At 38.1% G+C, this 21,263-nt stretch overlaps 1 protein-coding gene across 2 annotated transcripts in view; it reads left to right on the plus strand.

Annotated features, from left to right (window-relative positions):
• The window catches only part of LOC132938065 (LIM/homeobox protein Lhx2-like), a 60,393-nt gene that overhangs the window by 27,766 nt on the left and 11,364 nt on the right, over positions 1–21,263 (plus strand). For both annotated transcript variants that reach the window (XM_061004731.1, XM_061004732.1), the window contains exon 4: positions 8,673–9,142. In XM_061004731.1, coding sequence (XP_060860714.1) covers positions 8,673–9,142 — 470 coding nt within the window. The remainder of the gene's footprint in view (positions 1–8,672; positions 9,143–21,263) is intronic.

Raw genomic sequence — 21,263 nt, forward strand, 5'->3', positions numbered from 1 at the left:
AATAATAAATACATACTGTACTCATTATTGTGGTTTATTTTCTAAAAAAATAATATCGCGTATGGACTACACCGATAGTGAGTTATTATTATTATATTACTTACCTACCCATACAAAATAATATAATATAATATACAACTTTTTTTCGTTTAATAATTTTGGCCCTTTAGTTTTGGTCCCTCCGAGTCCACCTTTATTATCGTCTATCGATCTATACCGAGTAGGTTTATTCGTAAAATATATGATGGAATCGCAGATATATATAGTTATAAAATGAAAAACACGAAATTTCAAACTACGTGTTGGGTCTCTAGTTCTCGGCCGCTGGTCGTGCGCGTCCGTTGTCAACCGTGCTCCGCTTAATAAATAACGTGTTAATGCCATACGACGATATACACATTACATTTTTTTGTCGTCTCCGGCTTTTTATGCCGAGCCGTAAACTGTGTAAAGTCTTAGTGTCCAGCGCCACGGGAGTCCCCGAGTGGTGCTCGTGTACCTAATACGTGACGTTATGCCGATGAGCGTCGCCGCGCGCGCGAAGATTATATAATATGGGTAGAATGTAGACACCAGGTAGGTCGTAGGTAGGCAGATGTTAAAAAAGCTGTCTATGACATCAGGACTAAAAGTTTATTAAGATACCTCTTGAACACTATATTAGTATTCTACAACGCATATGATATTATTATGTCTTGCGTTTTGTATTCGTATACAGTGTTGTAGATAGATCTACATATTATAGATCTATATCATCGGATCTCCTACAATTTACAAATATGTATTGCCCCCACAACCCAGGACGTCTAATCTAAGCTGTTAAACCCGGTGGACTATTTAGTAAATTTTAATACCACAAGTGTACTTATGCGCGTCACTTGTCACCACCAGTTTATATTTCGTCTACAGCACCGGATGAAAAGAGTAACAAATTTAAAACTCGTGTTTAGAAAAATGAAGTGGTCTTCAATATATTATTTTATTCATTGAGTTAAAAATCATCATTTAGATAACAAATGATGATGCTTAATATGTTATGTTGTTCAAGTACACGAATTCCAAAAGGTTTTGTCTTCAAAGAACGTATAAAACCTGCAGAGTGTGACATCATGATTTCCATTATATTGGGTGACCACCTAGGATACTTTTCCCAACTCTGTTTCGACCGTTTTCGAAGGAGCTGGACACCATTATATATGATGCTCGACCCCGCTCGATTCGTGATGAAGCGTAAATCGTTAAGTCCATTATTCCGGCGTGGGGGTGAAAAAATGTCAAACCGTTTAAGTGGACGACGTTCTCGCGATTGAGGACGCACACGCACAATATTCCTCTCGATATACCTACTTATTACTCGTGTTACCTGAGTTGTGTATTAAATATATATGTATGTTTATATGATAAATGGTGTTCGCGTCACGGGTAACAACAGAAAACGTATATAGGTGTACACATGCGAGTTCTCACGTGGAACGAACGGCCTTTTGGTATATTATTCGCTGTTATCCCAATAATAATAATAATAATAACGATGATAATTTAATAAAAACATAACAGCCAAACGATAGAGGGCACGCATTATTGCGCATTGTACCATTGTGTCCACTATGACTTGGCACAACCCGCGACCCTCTCTCTGTACAATAATATTATTCGTATAGGTACCTATAATATAATAATATATCCTTTCGCCATCCGACAGTCGGGTGACCGTGATCGAAGCTGATCACGCACACATTCACGCGATGACATGACGATCGCTGCTGGCCAGCGGTCGCGGCGCACCAAACGCGGTCATTACACATATTATCATTATTATTATATCATAACGTTTTTATTATTGTTTGTTTTTTTCGTAAAATAAAAATATTCAAAATATGTGTACCTACGTTAAAATAAATATTGTTTGTTCAAATCCTTGATTAAAACCGTTTCAATAATGCGTTTCAAGATCGTGCGCATACATGATGTTTTAATATTATTGTCATATATTATTACGATAGAGGTCAGTATCGTGCGCGATTGATAAAACACATCGTCTCGACGTGTCGTCTGCTGTTTTAATAACGCGTTTTTATCGTAACTTTGTATTATACGCGACGGTCATATATCGACACGTCCATCTGTGATATTTTCGAGGACTGACTGCGGAGGTTTGGACAAAAAAAGAAACTACTTCGGGTTTGCGTTCGTGTAATACGCGTATTCTGGCAGCGAGATGTCGTGTAAAAAAAAAAAAACGAGAAAGGCGGCTTCTTAAATAAAAAATAAAATCTAAAAAGACCCGTAAAAAAAAACTGGAGCAGATAAAAAACGATCGAAAAATCCTTTGAATGTCGACGTCATGTGCGGCTACAAACACGTGGGTCTTATATTATGTATAATATGTATGTACAACACATGTAAACGGCGGCGCGTCCAGAATATTATTTTCTATAGCATACAGTGCACCCGCGTGATTTATGGCGCTTATAATATATATATATATAATAATATATACGTCGAGAAACGCGCGAAAACGGTTCGCGTACATTATAACATGTAGGTAGCCCTCACACCCTCACTATACCGCGCCCCGGGTACTGGTATAATACTATACGTGTGCGAGACGCCACCATATTATTAGCTATATATAATATATATTATATATATATACACACACATGATTTACGATTTACGATCGACGGGAAGCGTACGACGCAATAATAATAATATAATACGACGACGATATAGTCTGGAAGAAGTTTCGGCGGCGGCGAATTGTGTGGTCGATCCATGTGTACATGTATATACGAGTAGAGTTGTAAGTCGTGTATATAATATTATAATAAATAATATCGTGTGCAGAAGTAGTTGTAGTACTACGGTTTTGCTTGTCGCGCGGTGCAACCTGCACATGTGCAGCCTCACTGCTGCCGCTTGCACGTGATCGCAGTTAAAACGCGCCGAGAAAAGATCGCCGAGCGACTCCTCTCCGGTCACGGCGTTTGGGTCGTGCTGGAGAAAAGGGGAGGGGGGGGGTTGTTACTGTCGCAACGATCGTCGCGAAAAATAAATCAACAAATGTGCGCTACGATATTATTTTACTCGCGCTCGAGTTTATCTCCGAACGTCAAATTAATAATAATGATTAACACTACGACGACGACGTTCTGCATGAAAATATATATACGGCGACGCCCTCTGACAATGACTGCAGACGCGACTTAGAATTCCGACGGAGGATGACTATATATATATTATTTAAATACCACTCTCGACTAGCCGGGGCGGCCGTAATCGGACACTAGGTACGCACAATACATAATAATGTCGTATTACGCCGCGTTATACCATATACCACGTTATACGCGATGGGTGAAAGAAGAAGAACCCCCGCCGCCGCCGCCGCCGTCTGACAAGAGCTCGCCCGACACGTACGACAGTTTTTTTTTTATCGCATACTTGACCATTTTTTTGGACCCAATCTCGGACGCAGCTCGGAATCCGAAAGATTTAAGTTATAGTCGTACGCGTTATATTATTATAAAATGTATGTATATATGTATATATGCGTACGACTATAGACGCGCGTGTAGGACCGCGAAGAGGAGTAAAAAATGAAATAATACGACAGCGGACCGCGTCCAACACGACGACACCCCGCCGGGCGCGCGACTAAACCGTCAAAGTGAGCATCTATATATATTATTTTGTACACTATTATTACGATCTTCTTATTATTATTCTCCGTATTCTCCGGAGACGATACGATCTCGGACGCGTGCCCCCGACGCCGGTGCCCGTTTGCAGCTCGTCTATATAATAATAATAATGATATAATATTATAGCTGCTCCCGCGGCGCATTCGTATCTCTGCTGCAAGGTACTTCTGCGACGTTTATATTAATATTATATTATAGCAGTAGCTGCAGCAGCAGTGTCGACCCTACGTGGCTATACACACTTATATATAGGTATGTTCAACTGTTTGAGAAAATCTAAATGTATACCTACATAGTGCGCGAACTGATGCAGACGATGCGACGACCGGTAAATATTTTGGTTTTCAGTAGAAGTATACGTCATATAGTCGTACGTACGAGGGGAAGGTTTCTTATGTAGGTGTAGGCCGTATAATATGCTGTCTAATTATTAAAATTCGATTGAAGTTTATTTGGCGCAGAGCGTAGTAAAAAAAAAAAATATTTCTCCCCGCGTTGTGTTTTGTTTAATGCTGCAATACCAACTCGTCGTCATACTCCGACCGAAACAGTGTAGGTAGGTACCACAAAAACCATTTTATACCGCACATTCCACCGTTACGGTACTCGCACATTTTTTTGTTGCCTTCCGAAATATTGTTTTACACGCGCGTGTTTATTTTTATGTTACGTCTCTCTCTCTCTCTCTCTCTCTGTCTCTCTCTCACTTAATAACAGTGGTGTGTGTGTGTGATATGCTCACGCATGTACGTGTGAATCTCTCATTGATGTTATCTGTTGCGACGGATAGTGTTGTTATGTAAAGATAGTGCGGCACACCCGAGCCATCGGGACGGAAGAGTGAGAACCGCGCGCTGCAGAAGTAACAAGACTTGCACACGCATATTATCACACACACACACACACACACACGTGCACCACCGTACACATCGTATGACGCTCGTGGTTTTAAAACGATTTTTCGAAACGTGTAGACGATATTATTATTATTATTATTATTATTGTACATGTATGCGCGAGCGATGCGCCTAATTAACACCGTAATAATAACACACATATACGGAACAATGCGTTTGTGTTTTGCTACCTAGGTTTAAAAAACATTTCATCGTTGTCGTTTATTATACGGCCTACCTGTTTTTTAGTGTTTGTTCGTACGGGGTGGGCGCTACATGCATGATATATTATTATATAGCCGTTGATTTTTCGGACTTCACGCGTCCCGGAACCTCGCAACAGGAGACATAGCGCGCCCGGCAGTCTTGAGAAAAGTATATTATACACAACAACGTGTATTTATATATTTTACTACCGGCCGCGCGAACACATCGCGTGTTGTGTCCCCAAAAACGGATTTCCTGCCGCAGCCGGCCTCGTCGCCTATATATTATATTTTAACGTGAAAACCTGTAAAAATTTTTGGTTATTAAGAAAAAAAAAAATGATAATAAAAACAACGACAGCGACCATAATAATAGTTATTTATGTACTCTCTGCAGGAGCAGCTGCATGTATATAGTGCGCGCAAACGACGAGATCTCGTATCGGACCTATCTCCTTATCCTATATAATATTATATAATACCTATGCATACCGGGCGCGTTTGTTAATTGTTTTCGCGTATTCAACAACCGCGAGGCGCGTCAAATTTCTAAACCAGATTTTTTCGTCTAACGACGAAGCGCATTGCAATGAAAATTCAAAAAAAATAATTATCGGCGGGACACGTCCGTCGTCGTCGTCGTGGCAGTGATGGCGTAGTATGACCTAGTACGGAACCACGTCTATATTACTATATTCTATACATAACTAACGCGGTGTACACTCATTTAATATTATTCACATTACACACATTTTGAGCTGCTGCTGTATTGTGTGTCGTTACCTATATTATATTATATAGTGGTTCACGGTCCCGCGAGTCAAACCGACCCGAACCGTTCCGCGGTAAACGCGACACCGCGACACAGACCGTCGATTCGGTTTCGGTTTTGTATATTTTATAATAATATATATTATAATAATAATGCTCCGAGGCGCGTTTCTCGGTGTCTCGCGTGGTATATCATACACCAATGATCATGTTATATATACGCATACGATAGAACAGCCGCGGAGGTGAAGAAAAAACAAACGCTCGGTGACACGCCGAGACCGCGCTCGTACCCGACGTTCGGGCTAGGTTTAGGTTTGGCATGGTTAAAATTCTAGTTACAAAAAATATACATATACCTGTACGAATAAATATCGCGAAATATTACTAGAAATTACTATGAAATAAATAATAATGATAAAATAACTATTCAAGACGCGGGTGGCGTATACAAGATAACATATCCCCCCCTCCCCCCCCATAGTAAAATATTGTTGTTTTCCCGACTAGTTTTCCACGCGCGTCTTCAAACTCGCACGTGATATTGTAATATAATAATGCGATAATAATAATATATACACCGCCGTCCGCTCCGACGACGCGCGATCGGTCGGACGCGATAACCGCGGTATACGCTCGCGGTGCCATACCGGTTTGGACGCACGAACCAAGGTTGCTGCACCGAGTCACCGGCGGGTCACGACGATGCGCACGCAAAAAAAAAAATTATAAAAAATTCACTGCACACCATTCCGTCGCGGTGCACCAATAACGATACCGTGCGCGGTATCGGCACAACAATATAATAGTGAAACGCATGTTATTGGTATATATTGCACTACCTATGTATATAATTCTTATTATTTTATAGGTTTATATGCTAACGATATCAACTCGCGTATACGGATAAACGCGAAAACTGGACCAATGTCGATGCGTGAGGTGGGTAGAGGGTTAGGACGAGGAAGGGGTGGTAGTTCGCGATAATCGCGGGTGCAGTGTAATCCACTCCGACAGCGTACGGTGCAGCGCTGTCTTGACGTTCTATGGTAATCGTGGCGAAAATCGCCAACCCGCCGCCTACAGAATATAATATATTATAATATTATTATCGTGCTCTGCCACCGACGCTGCAGCCGCCGGGCCGGAGCACCAGAGTCGGCGCAGCGTTTCCGCTAGGAAGATCTCTGTGCTGCGATAAGTGCGCTCCGATCGGGTTCCGTAGAGTCCGTAGATATACAATATATACTATTGATACTATGTATTTTTATATTGTATTGTAATAATAATAATAATGTGTGCGCGTATCGCTTATAAATCGTTTTGAATTACGCGCGCGGAATGTGTCTGCGGTCGAGAGGACACTCCTTTTTTTCATATTATTCACGCGCCACATATTATACACGCGTAATTGGACGTTATACATATTATATAATTTTTATATATTACACTGGTGCGCGCTAGACGGCTGGCGGGCGGGCGGCGAGTGCATATAATATACATCGGCATTTTTCCCGCAGTTTTCGTGCCCAAATCCGGACGCGTCCGACGACGATTTCTATCCGTTTGCCAAATATAAAACGACTGTTTTTTTTTTCTGTGGTTTTCGCACAAGTGGACTCGAATCAGGCGGCCGTCTCTCCTCCGAACAGTAAACCGTTAAAAAAACCAGCGCACACGTATGCCCCCGGGTGTTGTTTTTTGTTCTCGAGTTCACACTCTCGTGCACGGATAATAATCATATTATTGCGTCTCCCTCTAGGTATACATATATATATATATATATATTACGCAAATAAACAAACAAAACTGCAGAGACGGTGACGGTGGAAGTACCTATACACGCTGCACATAGTTACACATTATGCGTGTATAATAATATATATTGTTATGTTATATATTATATTATTAGAACGGGATAAACACTAGTGTAACAAACAACAACACGGTAAATACATTCATTGAACCGGTAACCGGAACACACACACACGCACACACACCGGGGGGATGTAAACCGCCGCGCCCTCGACCGGGCAGGGACGAGGGCGGTATCGCCGGTATCCCGCTGAGGTATTTTTATTATTATTTTGTGGACCCCGGGGAGAGGACTACTGTCGGCGGCGCTGGCAGTAGCTGCAGCGATTACGACGATACGCGTAGGAAATCATACGTTGTATATTATTATTATTATAATATAATATATACTTATATACGTTTCTGTGCATTATTTTTCCCAACGGGCCCTTTTGTTCGACTTCGCCGTTCGACCACGCCCACACTGGAGGTGCGAAAAAGATCCAACGGTCGCCTTCTCCCCCTACAACCTCTTTTAGGCACATCAAATAGACACACGCTGTGCGACCACCTTTCCATAACCATGTTATAAACACACACACGCACACGGTTGTCGTATATAAACGTCTCCGCATATATTTTATAATAATATAATAATATGTATGTTAGTATGATGAATGGGAAACACGGAAATCAATTGTAAAAACGAGCTGAGCGCTGACGTTAATGATGTTTCGACATTTTTACAGGGAGATAATAATAATATTATAACACAACACAGACACACACACTCACACATATACACCCGCGAATACACAACGCATTAATGTGATCTGTGTTTCACAGCAGAAACATTTAAAATGCATATAATATACTTATGTGTTGTGCCTGAACGCATACTTTTTTTAATATAATATTTGGTTTGGAATAATTCCAATTAAAAATCTATACTCGTATGATGATGAAGAGCTGATTCTAGTGCTTACAAGACGTGTGTCTATAGAGTATAGCGTTGAGAGACGACGAAAAAATGCGTGTACTATAATAGGTCCAATTCTTGAGACCTGCAAAGACGCACGCGAAACAATAAAATTAATCTTACTCGTATATTCACCGATGTGACATCAAATGCTTTTTATCGACGACCCCGCCGAAAAGCGCACTGCCCCGAATCTCGGACCCTATTCGTCCACTATCGCGTCGACTATATTAATGATAAACAGGACGATAAATGCCTACATATATAGTACCTATATTTTAACCGGAAACGTATATTAATAATATTTTGTGCGTGTCCGCAGGTTGTACGGCATACGGCGGTGCGGCCGGTGCCACGCGGGAATTTCGCCGTCGGAGCTGGTGATGCGCGCCCGGGACACGGTGTTCCACGTGCCGTGTTTCAGTTGCACCGTGTGCTTGGCGGTGCTGACCAAGGGCGATCAGTTCGGCATGCGCGACGGCGCGGTGTTTTGCCAGCACCATTACCAGCAGTTCGGGCCGTCGTCCGCGTCGCTGCAGGCCCAGCAACAGCAACAGTCGCCGCTGCCGAGGACCATCATGCCGCCGTCGATGACGCCCGTCCAGTCGCCGTACCCGTCGTCCCGGGCGCTCGAGTCGCCCGCGCCCGGCGCCGGCGCGTTTTTCAACGGCGGTGCCGCGGCGACCGGTGGCGGCGGCGCGCCCGCTGTCCCCGCGCCCACCCAACCCCGGCAGAAGGGCCGTCCCAGGAAGCGCAAACCCAAAGACTTGGACGCCATGACCGTCAATATGGGTGAGTTGTACATAGATAGTAACTAATATTATACAATCAATGGCGGGTCTAGAATTTTTTTTTTTTTGGGGGGGGGAGCATTGTCTTTTTTGAAGTTTTACGACATAAATATTTAAAAACGACCCAATTTATTAACCCAGATGCTAGGCCAATGGAGGGGGGGCACCTCTGACCCTCCCCCCTTAAATCCGCCACCGTTTACAATATTATAGTTAGGTATATCTATACCGCGAGTCGTTATTCGGGCAAAAGTTCTATTCGCGTGTTTCAAAATTAACATTATTGTACAGGTACGTTTTATGTGTTTAAAGTACTATTCTAATCAAAAATTAATATTTTCAAAATGCATGAAATGTACTCTATATATTGTTACAGCCTCTTTAAAATCGCATTGGGTTTTTATAATAGGTACATACCATAAATTATTATATAGTTACTATATAAATCATGTTACGAATCCAAATTTTTGAGAACAAACCCAACTCTAAAATTCAAGGAACTCGACTCGAACTGAATGTGCGATTTACTATTCCTTACTCAAACAATTTCCAATTTATTTTTGTATCTTCCTTCATCAAATATAGTAATATAAAATATAAAACGCTTATTACTTTCTATAGTAATCTTAGATATTTGAAAATATTAAAGTACAAAATCAATTTGGCATTAGCGCATTTCAAAATAAATCCTATACTATACCTACATATACTTTTTTTCAAAATTCTGCCTAGGATATACGATATTAAGATATTATAATATAAGAATTAATCGTATATACATTATTTTAGGAGAGTGAGGTAATCAAGTCAAATGACAAGGTCATCCGAATTTTTCGTTACAATTTGGTGCATTTTATTGCTGGGACGTAATTATTTTTAATATATGTTTAAGTTAAGAGTATTATTTCCACCATAAATCTCTGTATAGGGTTTCATCGTTATTTGTTTTTGAATATACGATCCTATAACTATTATCCGATCATTTAAATTCATCTCTATTGCAGGTTTCGTATTTAATGCGTTTTAGATTACCGTCAAATTTATAGTATAAAAACAAATCCGTCGGAAATGAAATTAATGTATAACTGCAGATAAACGGTTACGGATTTATAGTATTTTAATCGTGCACAGCCGAAGTCTTCGATTATAATACATACACAATAAACATAATATACATAAGCGTGTAATGATAATACGTCCGGAGTCATTATGGGTTCTATTACTATTTAATATATCTAATAATAATAATAATAATATATGTATACAATATATAGCGTTTATATGTATTCCGACAAAATCGGTTTTTTTTTAATAACCTCTATAAAAACGAAGAGAGATTAATTATTATTATTAATACTTAACTTAAAATCTGTCAGATTCACACGAAGTAGCCCGTGAGAATGTACACCGACTACGAGTAAAAAACGATATAAAATAACTATACCTACGCATGAGCATTCATGTACTACACCTATATACCGTTTTTCCACGTGCGTATTTCACAATGATTGGCAGAAAAAAACATACATTGAAAACGCTCGTCAAAGTGGAGACGGCGTAAAAAATAAAATAATAAAAAGGTGCGCGGGTTTTATACATTACACATAATAGGTATATAAATATTATAAATGGTTATAATAACTATTACATTGTGAGCATGGCGCGAGTGTGGGTTGTGAATTGAATGCACTAAAAATTGCCAAAAATATGCTTTAAATGCTCTAAAATATGCGAAATCGTGCACTTTAAAGTCCTATAAAATTATGTCATGTTAAACTTGTATAGTTAAATACTTAAATTAGAAAGTATATTATAATATTATAATAAAAAAATCTTTTGTCAATAAAGCTTTTGTATTTTGTATTATTTATTAATGATATTTTTTGTCAGTACCTAACTTAAATCCATCGACTAGCATGTACTACTGATGACAAAAATGTATCTAAAAACAAATTGTCTTCCGAAATTATATTATCTGGCAATCGGCTTAAAAAAATAAAAACACTTCTAATCATTTAAAATTTTGAAACAAGAAAACAGTTTTAAACGTCACAAATTAAACTTACAATGTCGACGTATGTATAGAAGTGATAAATTTAAAAAGAATTGCCCATGGTTACTAAAAAAGCCTCAGGACACTGCGCGTAATACCCTTTCGTTTCTATTCGTCTGTTGGCGGTGTAGGAGGAGGAGAGGGGGTAGTTCTCGATGACGACCATTTCACACGTATACCGCCTGTATGATATAGCTATATTATAACTTACACGGCAAAAATATGAAAACAAATCGTAAAAGCGTCGTGTAAACTGTAATATAGTTATAACAATAATAGTAATAACAATATCCGTATAGTCCCGCGTGAGACCGACGACGACCGCGGTGAAATGTCTTCATCTCTCGCGAAGTGGAGCTTTCACCCGCGAGGTCCGACTGAGTGCCGTGAGAAAACGATAGTAGCGCCGTGCCGCCGATGACAACGGAGTATTATACCGACGTAGAGGCACATCGATTTTATGACACGTGTAGGTACATAATATTATTATGTATGTCGTCATTTACAAAATTGTATGCACTTAAAACGTTTATTATATTCCCGTGCCCGTATAGCAATATTGTTTGTTATCATACGCGTGGTCGGCTGATAATTTGCAGATCGGTTATGAGAATTTTTAAAGTTGCAAAATAAATATCTCACAACGTTAGATAAGTATTCCATACATGTACACAATCTCGTGTTTATCAGCAATGTAGCTGATTTATTGGTTCTCGAAAAGAGTGCGAGGATAGGGTGACAAATTTGTAGGAAATCAACAACCTCATCGGGAAGGGGCGTGGTGTGATTATATTTTCATCGATACTCGTCTATATATTAATTGCACGCACAAAAGTAAACACCGTATTGTTATGCCATACAATATTATACTCAATCGCGTACATCGCGTTACGTTAATGCCTCATAATTATTATTAGATGAATATTGCATAGTATCACATTTTATGTTTACGCTCTCATTAAATATTGAAACAACGCCGCGGCGAACATCCAATCAATATTTAATTTATATGGTGTAATCAAAAAGTATTATGTCCAAACACATTATATTATTATATTCCATGCCTATATAATATGTCATTTATGAGTAATTCTTTATCGACCGCGGTACACGTCATAACGTCGAAAAATCAACTCGGTACCGAGGGGTATAATTATCTTTATTTATTACCATTCATAATATACCGTCATAAAATATAAATTTGGCAACGTGCACTATCGTTGTATTGCAATATTATCGTTGGCCACAGAGGCGTGAAGCCGCTGCAATGCAGTTTCGGCACCGATAAAGATCGTCGTGAAAACTGTTTATGATGCCCGTTTATCGATATGAATAAATTATACAGCGGCCCAAGTCGTGTGCGTGGAAATCTCAGATCACGGCGCCTGCTGTATGATTTAACGGGTTTTGATGTACGTACCTTATGCATGCAATAATATATTATTATACGTCACGTAGGATTTAGGGCAGAAAGGTAATATTGCTTGGCGCGTGCACGAAATCGATGAGACTATGGAAAGTCGTTTCTGCGTGTATAAATTCATCTCATATGTTTGGTTAAAGTTTATATAGGTACCTACGCACGTACGTGGTCGCGGAAAACACACGATCCGATATATAACGTGTACGACGCGTCTCCAAGGCCGGTTCATATATATATATATATATATTTAATTATTATATTATACCCATAGTATATGTATGCTATATATTTTATGTATAGGTGGTATATACATATAATAATATGCTGTCTGTCCGGTTTTGTGTTTTCTTGGCCCTCATTTCAAACGCCGTCCCGATGGATTTCGACAAAGTTATCGGGTTTAATAATAATAATAAAAATAATAGTAATAATAATAATGTAAAACAAATATATATATAAAAAAAAAAGAATGAAAAAAACCGTATATATCGGATCCGATTCCCACAGTCCACTGCAGCATCGGATTAGTACGTAATAATAAATCGAGAGACCTGCTGACAGGTCGATGGCCACCGGATAATAATAACGTGTGGCGGAGGGAAAAAAATACACAAACGAACGCCTCTCCCGTGTAATGATCGATCACGACATTTCGCGTGCGTGCGTGTGCTTACCCAAGACCTCCCCGGGTCACCGGGTTTTAATCGGTGACTCGGAGATCGTATACATACTAATAATACTGTATAGTGTGCACGCGGTGTATGTCGTATATTTATTATATTGTCGTGTGTGTGTCAATGGGGTAGATGTCTCCGCAGGTAATATAGACGGCTGGGACCGGCAACCTGTACATTCGTATATATGTATTAGTCGATCATCGTTACACCAGCTACGCATAGGTTGGTTTTAGACCTTTCTTCGAGTATGTAGTTGAATTTTCAACATGCTCGACACTTTTAATAGGAACTATACCTATGCCTTACATACTATTATCCGATATTAAAAAATGAGTTTTCTATACTATATCGGGCCTGAAGCTGCACTCCTCGTAATATTATACGAATATATTTGCAGAATATAAGTAATAAGTATATAATATATTATATTATACCTTTACATATTATTCAATTTCCGACTTATGAATTTATGAATCGTATATAAACGCGTTATACTTTGAATAATATACACATCTTGACCATAACGCACGTTTAATGAACTTGTTACCGCAAAATATTGATCAAAACGTGAGCTAAATGCTATAAATATTATTATAGTGATAATGTGATATGCTTATTGCTTATCATACTATAGTTATATATACGAGTAAAATTGATTTTTTCGATATAATTTGCATGTTTTATGTATTAATGATATGCATTAACGCGGGATCGAGACCTTTAAATATCGAGGCGTGTATACAATGATATTTTATTTTAAATTTTTTTCTCGGTTCATTCAAAAACCATTACCGTGGTTGATATGCCCGCACAGTAATAATAATCGTCTCACGGGTTAAACGGGGAAGATAAAACAATTATTGAGGTATCCGGTGGCACCCACGAGTTATGCCGATGAAGCGTGAAGGTGAATCGTCTGGTGGTTTCGTTCGGTAAAGATTTGTTTATTTTTTTCCCCTCTGCCGCCTTCGTTGTCCTTATACACATAATATATGTAATATGTATATTGTATATATATATATTCAATACCAACCTGAAAACACTATATATACAATATATCTTATATACTTAACCATCATTCGGTAGTTATGGTGCATGGTTATGCGGTTGCCGGGGAAAAGTGCTGCTGAACCGTTTCCCAACGTGTTTCCAATGATACTATTATATGTGTCGAGGACTGCAGTGAAAAAATAATAATAAAGAAACAACCGTGGTAAACGAAGATCAAATCGAGGCACGAGTGCGGAGTGTCTGCTAAGGCACCTTTGCGGTTGTGGTTGTATCGCCGCATCCTATTATATGTACCTATAGACATAGTACACAAACATTATATACCTGTATAATATATTATGGTGAACGCGTCACCACAGTAGTACCTTTGGGTCGTCGCATAGTACTCTACAATCAGTGCGTGAAACTACACTTTAATAGTTCATAATAACAAATGAATATAATATTATAATATAAATTATTATCGTTTTTTTTTACGTATCATTGAATAAAACATGTTTTCAATCTTGTATGCCTATCAAATGTACTTTTAGCCCTACTTTATCGGAAACAACATTTCGAACATGTCTCATTAGATTTAGTCTCGAACAAAATATCCTTCAGTATACAATATTTTGAATATTTATGAAATTGTTTTAATGATAACCTTATAATAATATTATTCAATAACAATATTTGATCGTGATTTGTCAAATATGTCACAACAATATGTTTAAAGGAAGGTTATAGCAGGAAACGGACCCTTAAAATGTATCGTCGATTCCAGTCATGATATTATACTCGCTTTATTGGAATCAGAACAGGAAACTGTAGATAAGAACCATTATTAAATTTTTTCAATAGAAATTGGTGCCCAAGTGGTACAGATTTTTTATAAACTAAAATTTGATTTTATTATTTTTATCATTAGTTCTATATTGGGAAAAAAACAACACAATCATATTATTTTATCAGGAAATTTTGTCTATATTCTAATATCGATACAATTAATATTAGTTAAGTAATAACACTAATACGTAATAACTAACCGTACACGAAGTACAGTGCAATGATTTTTTTCGTAAATTTGGATACAAATTGTCGTAATGATTTTCAATATAATAGGCTATAATATTTTGATTTATATCACTATTTTAGATTCTGAGCGAAGCGATGAATGTATTGATTTTACAATGATGTGTGTTTTTTTTTTATTTTTGTGTCTGTCATCACTTATTTTTTAGTTTACAAATATATTTGTTTATATTTTATATTATATCTTACACTTTAAAATGTTGTACTTTAGGTACCGGCATTCACTAAAACATGAATCGAAACCCATTTTTCTGTAATTTTAGGAACCAAATCCTAAAGCAGGAAGTAAAAGCCCGGGAGTTTATAATCCAATATACTAACTCTTCCGAAATAATCACAGAAAAAAGTCGCCAAACCGCGGGTCCATACGAAAGAAAACGCGCGCTGTTTCTCATCGACTGTTTCCGAGTATTCCGTCGGAAGTACCTACTTGTGTGTGTGCGGGTGTGCTTAATCGATTAACCACGTTTGTTGGGTGGTTTTTAAATCCGTTCCGGCCGAACGACGTGAACAAATGAACCGCACGAGCGAACCCGCGGTGGGTGCGATCACCTGCAGCAGACCCGCCGCACCACGTACGCACATTATATACCTAGTGTTATACACACATAAAAAATATATATAAAATAATATGATATTATAAACGTATATAATAATAATATGATGTATGTCGAACCCACTCGTCGAGCCCCCGCGCGTGTGTGTTATATCGTGTTGTCGCGGTACACATACTATGCTGTCCGAGGGAAAAAAGCACCTCCTCTATTTTACGCATACGCGGGTTGGAGAAGTGTATAATATTATTGTTATTCCACTATTGCCCGCTCATGTGGGACTCGGTCGCCGCCGCCGTCGGTCGGGTTCACAGATCGTGGGAACAACCGCCGCCGCCGCGTGTTTAGCCGACCGCGAAACTGGCCTACCCCCGTTAACCTACCCGTTTCAAGTATAATAAGGCTCTGTGTATATTATACGTATACTCACATGCACACGGATAAAAATCTAATCATCCGGATGAAAATGAAAAAAAACGGTAGGTACGTGATATCGATATATCGCGCGCGGTTGCGGTCTACTCGCGTATTATTATTATTATTATTATCATCGTCATCATCGAGTGCGACGACCATCGTGTCTCGTGTCCAAATTGGACGAAATCAAATTGTTTATACTATACACGCAACACAGCGTATGTGGGTACAACGCGCGTGTTACCGCCCATGTCATTATATACGATAGGTACCTATAAATAATAACGCCAATAATCGGTGCGCGCGCGCGTGTATCGTACGTTAAACGTAAAATAAACGTCCGTCGCCACCATTTTACGATATATTATTATAATAATACATATTATTACGATTCCATTACATCTTATTATAGGGTATGATATTTTTTATACCGATCGCCCCGGACGTGGTCGCGGTCATAGGTACATCGAACGAGAGAATTATATTTATCGTAAAAGACCGACCGCGTGATTTTTGGTGAATGGACGACGTACGCGCGAGTGTGGTCTCGGAGCGACACTCCTCGTCGGCGCCCGCGGGGTGGTGTTGTCGCTGCCGACTAATCGGTAAAAATTATTATCAAAGTGGCGCAAAGTTCGATATGAGGTGCGTATAATGGCGCAGACCACGACTTTTGTGCGTACGAGATTGCGCAGATTACATTATCGTGTTCAATACGCCCTCTTGTCTAAAGTTTTACGTGGCGCGAATCACATATACCTACGCCGATACAATAAACGTCCGTCGCACCGTTCTACGACAGGTATATATATTATAATATTATAACAAGTCCATCACAATATTCACTGCATGTGCAGGGTAAATGATATTATTTTACGCTGATCCCCCCCCCCCCAGGACGTGACCACGGTAATGGGTAATATTATATAGATCGGTCGAGACAGTAACAACATATAAAATACCGCGAGATCCGACGTGATTTCGTGAATGGACGGCGTACACGCGCGCTTGCGGTGGATTGGTCTGTGGGAGCGACACTCCTCGGCGCCCGCACCGGTGTTGACGCTTCCGTTCGCGAGCTCGGTAATCGGTTGCCCATTAATAATACCCTCTGCGCATATACAACACATAATATATTCTATATTGTATGCATAACAATATATAATGGCGTCCGCGTGTTGCGGTCATACGGACACTCTGTGTACACATATTATATTATACGCGCGTGCTTATAACGGTTACCACGTCTGGTATACAATAAACAATAATAATAATAATAATATCATAATACCGTTCTCGGGTTGTTTCCGTTCCGTCGTAGTCGTTATGTATTGCGTATATAGTGTCCGGATCGCGCGTAATTGATTTTTTACCTCGCTTACGACTATAATAATAATAATAATAATAATTGTGCTCGTATAGTAATATAATCATATATAAACTTATCGTCTATACATGTAGTATAATAAAATATACCTATGTATCGCGGGAAATCGTTATTTTCGTATATGATACCAATTTGCGATAGAAATCGGTCGCGCGAGACACGTGCAGACTTCGTGCAGTTTTCTTCTATATGGCAATTTGTGTTTACGAGTTGTTTTTTTTTCGCAGCACATGCTTTAGAAAAATCAATTATGATATTATATTTTATTTTATCCTCCGCGACCGTTTAATCGATTATCGTTTGTAACCGCGCAAATTACTGACATTGCCGTGTTAATATAATATAATAATATATTACAATGGCGCGCGGTTATAACATGGTCCGGCTTTAGAAAATCGATTTTGTCTCAAATGACTTTAACAGTCGACTAGTTTGACACGTGTGTTCGATTGCCATCGACGTGTTTTATTAACCCATTTAATATTTTATCTATATAATATATTTTATTCGCCATTATAAGCCGTATCCGATCCGCACAGAATATTGTCTCGTCATGTCCGCATCGTCCAGTAAACCGTATATGCGCTATACATATATAATATGATATATGTACGTGCTGTTTTAGTATTATACTGCTTGTTTACGCATGCAAATGTTAATATTACGTGTACAGACACGTATATTATATTTTCTGCATTTCAACGGCTGCGATTTCACCGGGAATGCGGTCTCCGCTATTCGCAAACGAGTCTGCGTATTTCATTCGGCTCTTCTGGTAGTACACCGAAATATCGGCATTTTTTAATTATCATCTTAAAATCTAGATATGGGCGTGGCCCTAGCAACGTTCGTAGTAAACACTTTGCAGGAGTCTTGCAGAACACTGTGAATAGCTGTTAGTCAATACGTGGGAAATCCGTAGGTACATCGAATATAATATATGATATACAAACATTATACCTATGCACTGCACACCACCACAGAGAGCTGAGGTCAACGATAACTGCCGCTGAAATTTGATCGTATAAATTTCCGTGCATACGGTTCTACATTATTTCTATTATGTACACAAAACTTGAGGGAACTACTGCGCAATGTCACAATATTATTTTTATACCGTCACGTGTTGCGTGTCTTATAACAACGTGTTTAATTGCGCCGAAAATCAGTAAATTGAGGAACCTTGCACTTTGTATAGTAGCAGGAGTACCTATAGTAATTAGGAGTGCACTAACTTTTTATGTTATATAATATACATCTAAATATATAATTTGGAGTGTTTGGACTAACTATAGACGTGTAGTTCAAATGTGACAATTGAATTGTTTTGTTTCCCCGCGCTGGCGTATAGAAATAATTTTTTAATAAACTAGTTTTATGGTTTTTTAAACGTTTCCGTAAAAACGTGTTTACCTGTGTGACTAGTAGTTCGTGCAAAATTTAAAACTGTTAATATATGACTGAACTATCAGACTTGTTTATGCATATACATATTATATAGGTGTAGTAGACTTATCTTAAGTGTGTCAGTGTACACATAGATATGGGAAAAAATATTTATATTAGTAGGCACTAGGCATGCCTATAAAATATCATACATGTATTTTATACTTTTTAGTTTTTACTTTAATTTGCTAACGTTTTTTTCCATTTATCTAAAGTATATTATAATATACTATGTCATGATATTATAATTTATAATATTATTTATCTTTCGATGTTTTCGGTATCTGCAGTCGCTTCACGACGATAATATTATATAGCGTATAACATAAACACCGCTATCGATAAAATATAATATTATGTACGATGTTTATACATTCATATATTTAAATATAATATACATAATGCTCGCATATCGGGGTTATCCGAGCACCGATGAACTCCAGCAGCCGGCAGTAACAATTTTTATCACCCGATGGATGACTCCGGCCTGACCCGCGCTACCGCGTTTCATAAGTACCTACATAACTATGTTTTCGGACGTTATAATAATATATGGAAGGCATTCCGAAACGTTATTATCTAATCGTTTCACACACGGTGCTTCAATTAATGTATAAACATTTATTGTAATATATATGTATATTGTATAGACATATACATACACAAACACACATAGGTACGAGTGCGATTATTTTAGTGATAACTCGCGCTCTTTATAATATATATATATATATATATAGGTACTATAATATTAACGGCATTGTAAAAATATTGGAGGAACACGCACACCCAACACGTCGGAGTACGTTATTATAAGACATTTCGATAACCTTTCTGGTTGTGATAATATTATTATGTACACTTGTGCTATAATAATATCTTATTATATATTATTATTATTATTATTATGGTGTGGCAACTGCCACCGTTAAAATATCAAAATAAGTAATAATAGTAAAAGCAGTATAAGTAGTTATAATTATAATAATAATAATGTAAAGAAAGAATAAAACATGTTTTTAACAATAATATTATATACTGTGTACTTTTACCTATATCGTTCTGAGAACAAAAAAAAAACTGCAGCACATTTTTCGTGTTTTGTAATCGGCATCGGTGAATGTTTTATATTATAAAATATACCTATAAATACAGAGATATGTATGTAGTGTGTGCGTGTGTGTATAATATTATTTGAACGGGTCGATTTATGAACTCGGCGGATTGTATGATAATAATATTATTAGGTATAGGTGGTTAGAGGAAATAGAATAATTATTCGTGTATACATAACTTCGGTATAACTATACGATACGGTTCCCTTTCGTGTATGTACATACTTAAATCCTGCGGTTACCGCTTTCAGTGTTCCTTCCGTGGTAGCTATTTTAGTTCGAAAAAGTTTAATTGGTCTCGTTAGGGAGGTGACGGACAGCTTGCGGTGAGTATTATATTATGGTAAAACTATATACTTTGACGTCTCCACATACATATATAATATTATGTACACCTATATTATTATATAGCCATTACACGTCAATCACACCCTCTTGCTGCAATCAACTGTCGGCGCGCATAAACGAGTGTGTGTGTATACTTATAATATAATATGTACCGTTGCACCGACTGCCAACGACGACTTTTTAATCGATAAAAGCATCGTAACGGTCGTATATTTACTGCTGTGTAGAGTATAATAAAAAATAATGTTGCGTGATGTGCATTTTTATAATTATAAATAAATGCATTTTTATCATACACGGGTGTTCGCACCTATGTAGTAGATCTAAATGTAGGTTTCCTTGAAAACATTTTAATTTCGTTGCATAATTATCACAACATATACATAAACAATATCATCCCGTAGGTGGGTATTGAATTTTTTGATCCGCAGTGCGGTATTGCTTTTAAACGTCATTTTAAATTAAATATTCACGAAATGTACAAACGTAAAAATGTCTTAAAACACGTCGAAGAACGACGGTGTACCTATTGTGTACCAACTATAATATTTATGTATGCAGCAGTAAGTAGGACGAGAATATTCAAATCTTCTACTACATTATGTATACATATATGT

Source organism: Metopolophium dirhodum, chromosome 2 (assembly GCF_019925205.1).
Source record: "Metopolophium dirhodum isolate CAU chromosome 2, ASM1992520v1, whole genome shotgun sequence".
Taxonomy (NCBI): Eukaryota; Metazoa; Arthropoda; class Insecta; order Hemiptera; family Aphididae; genus Metopolophium; species Metopolophium dirhodum.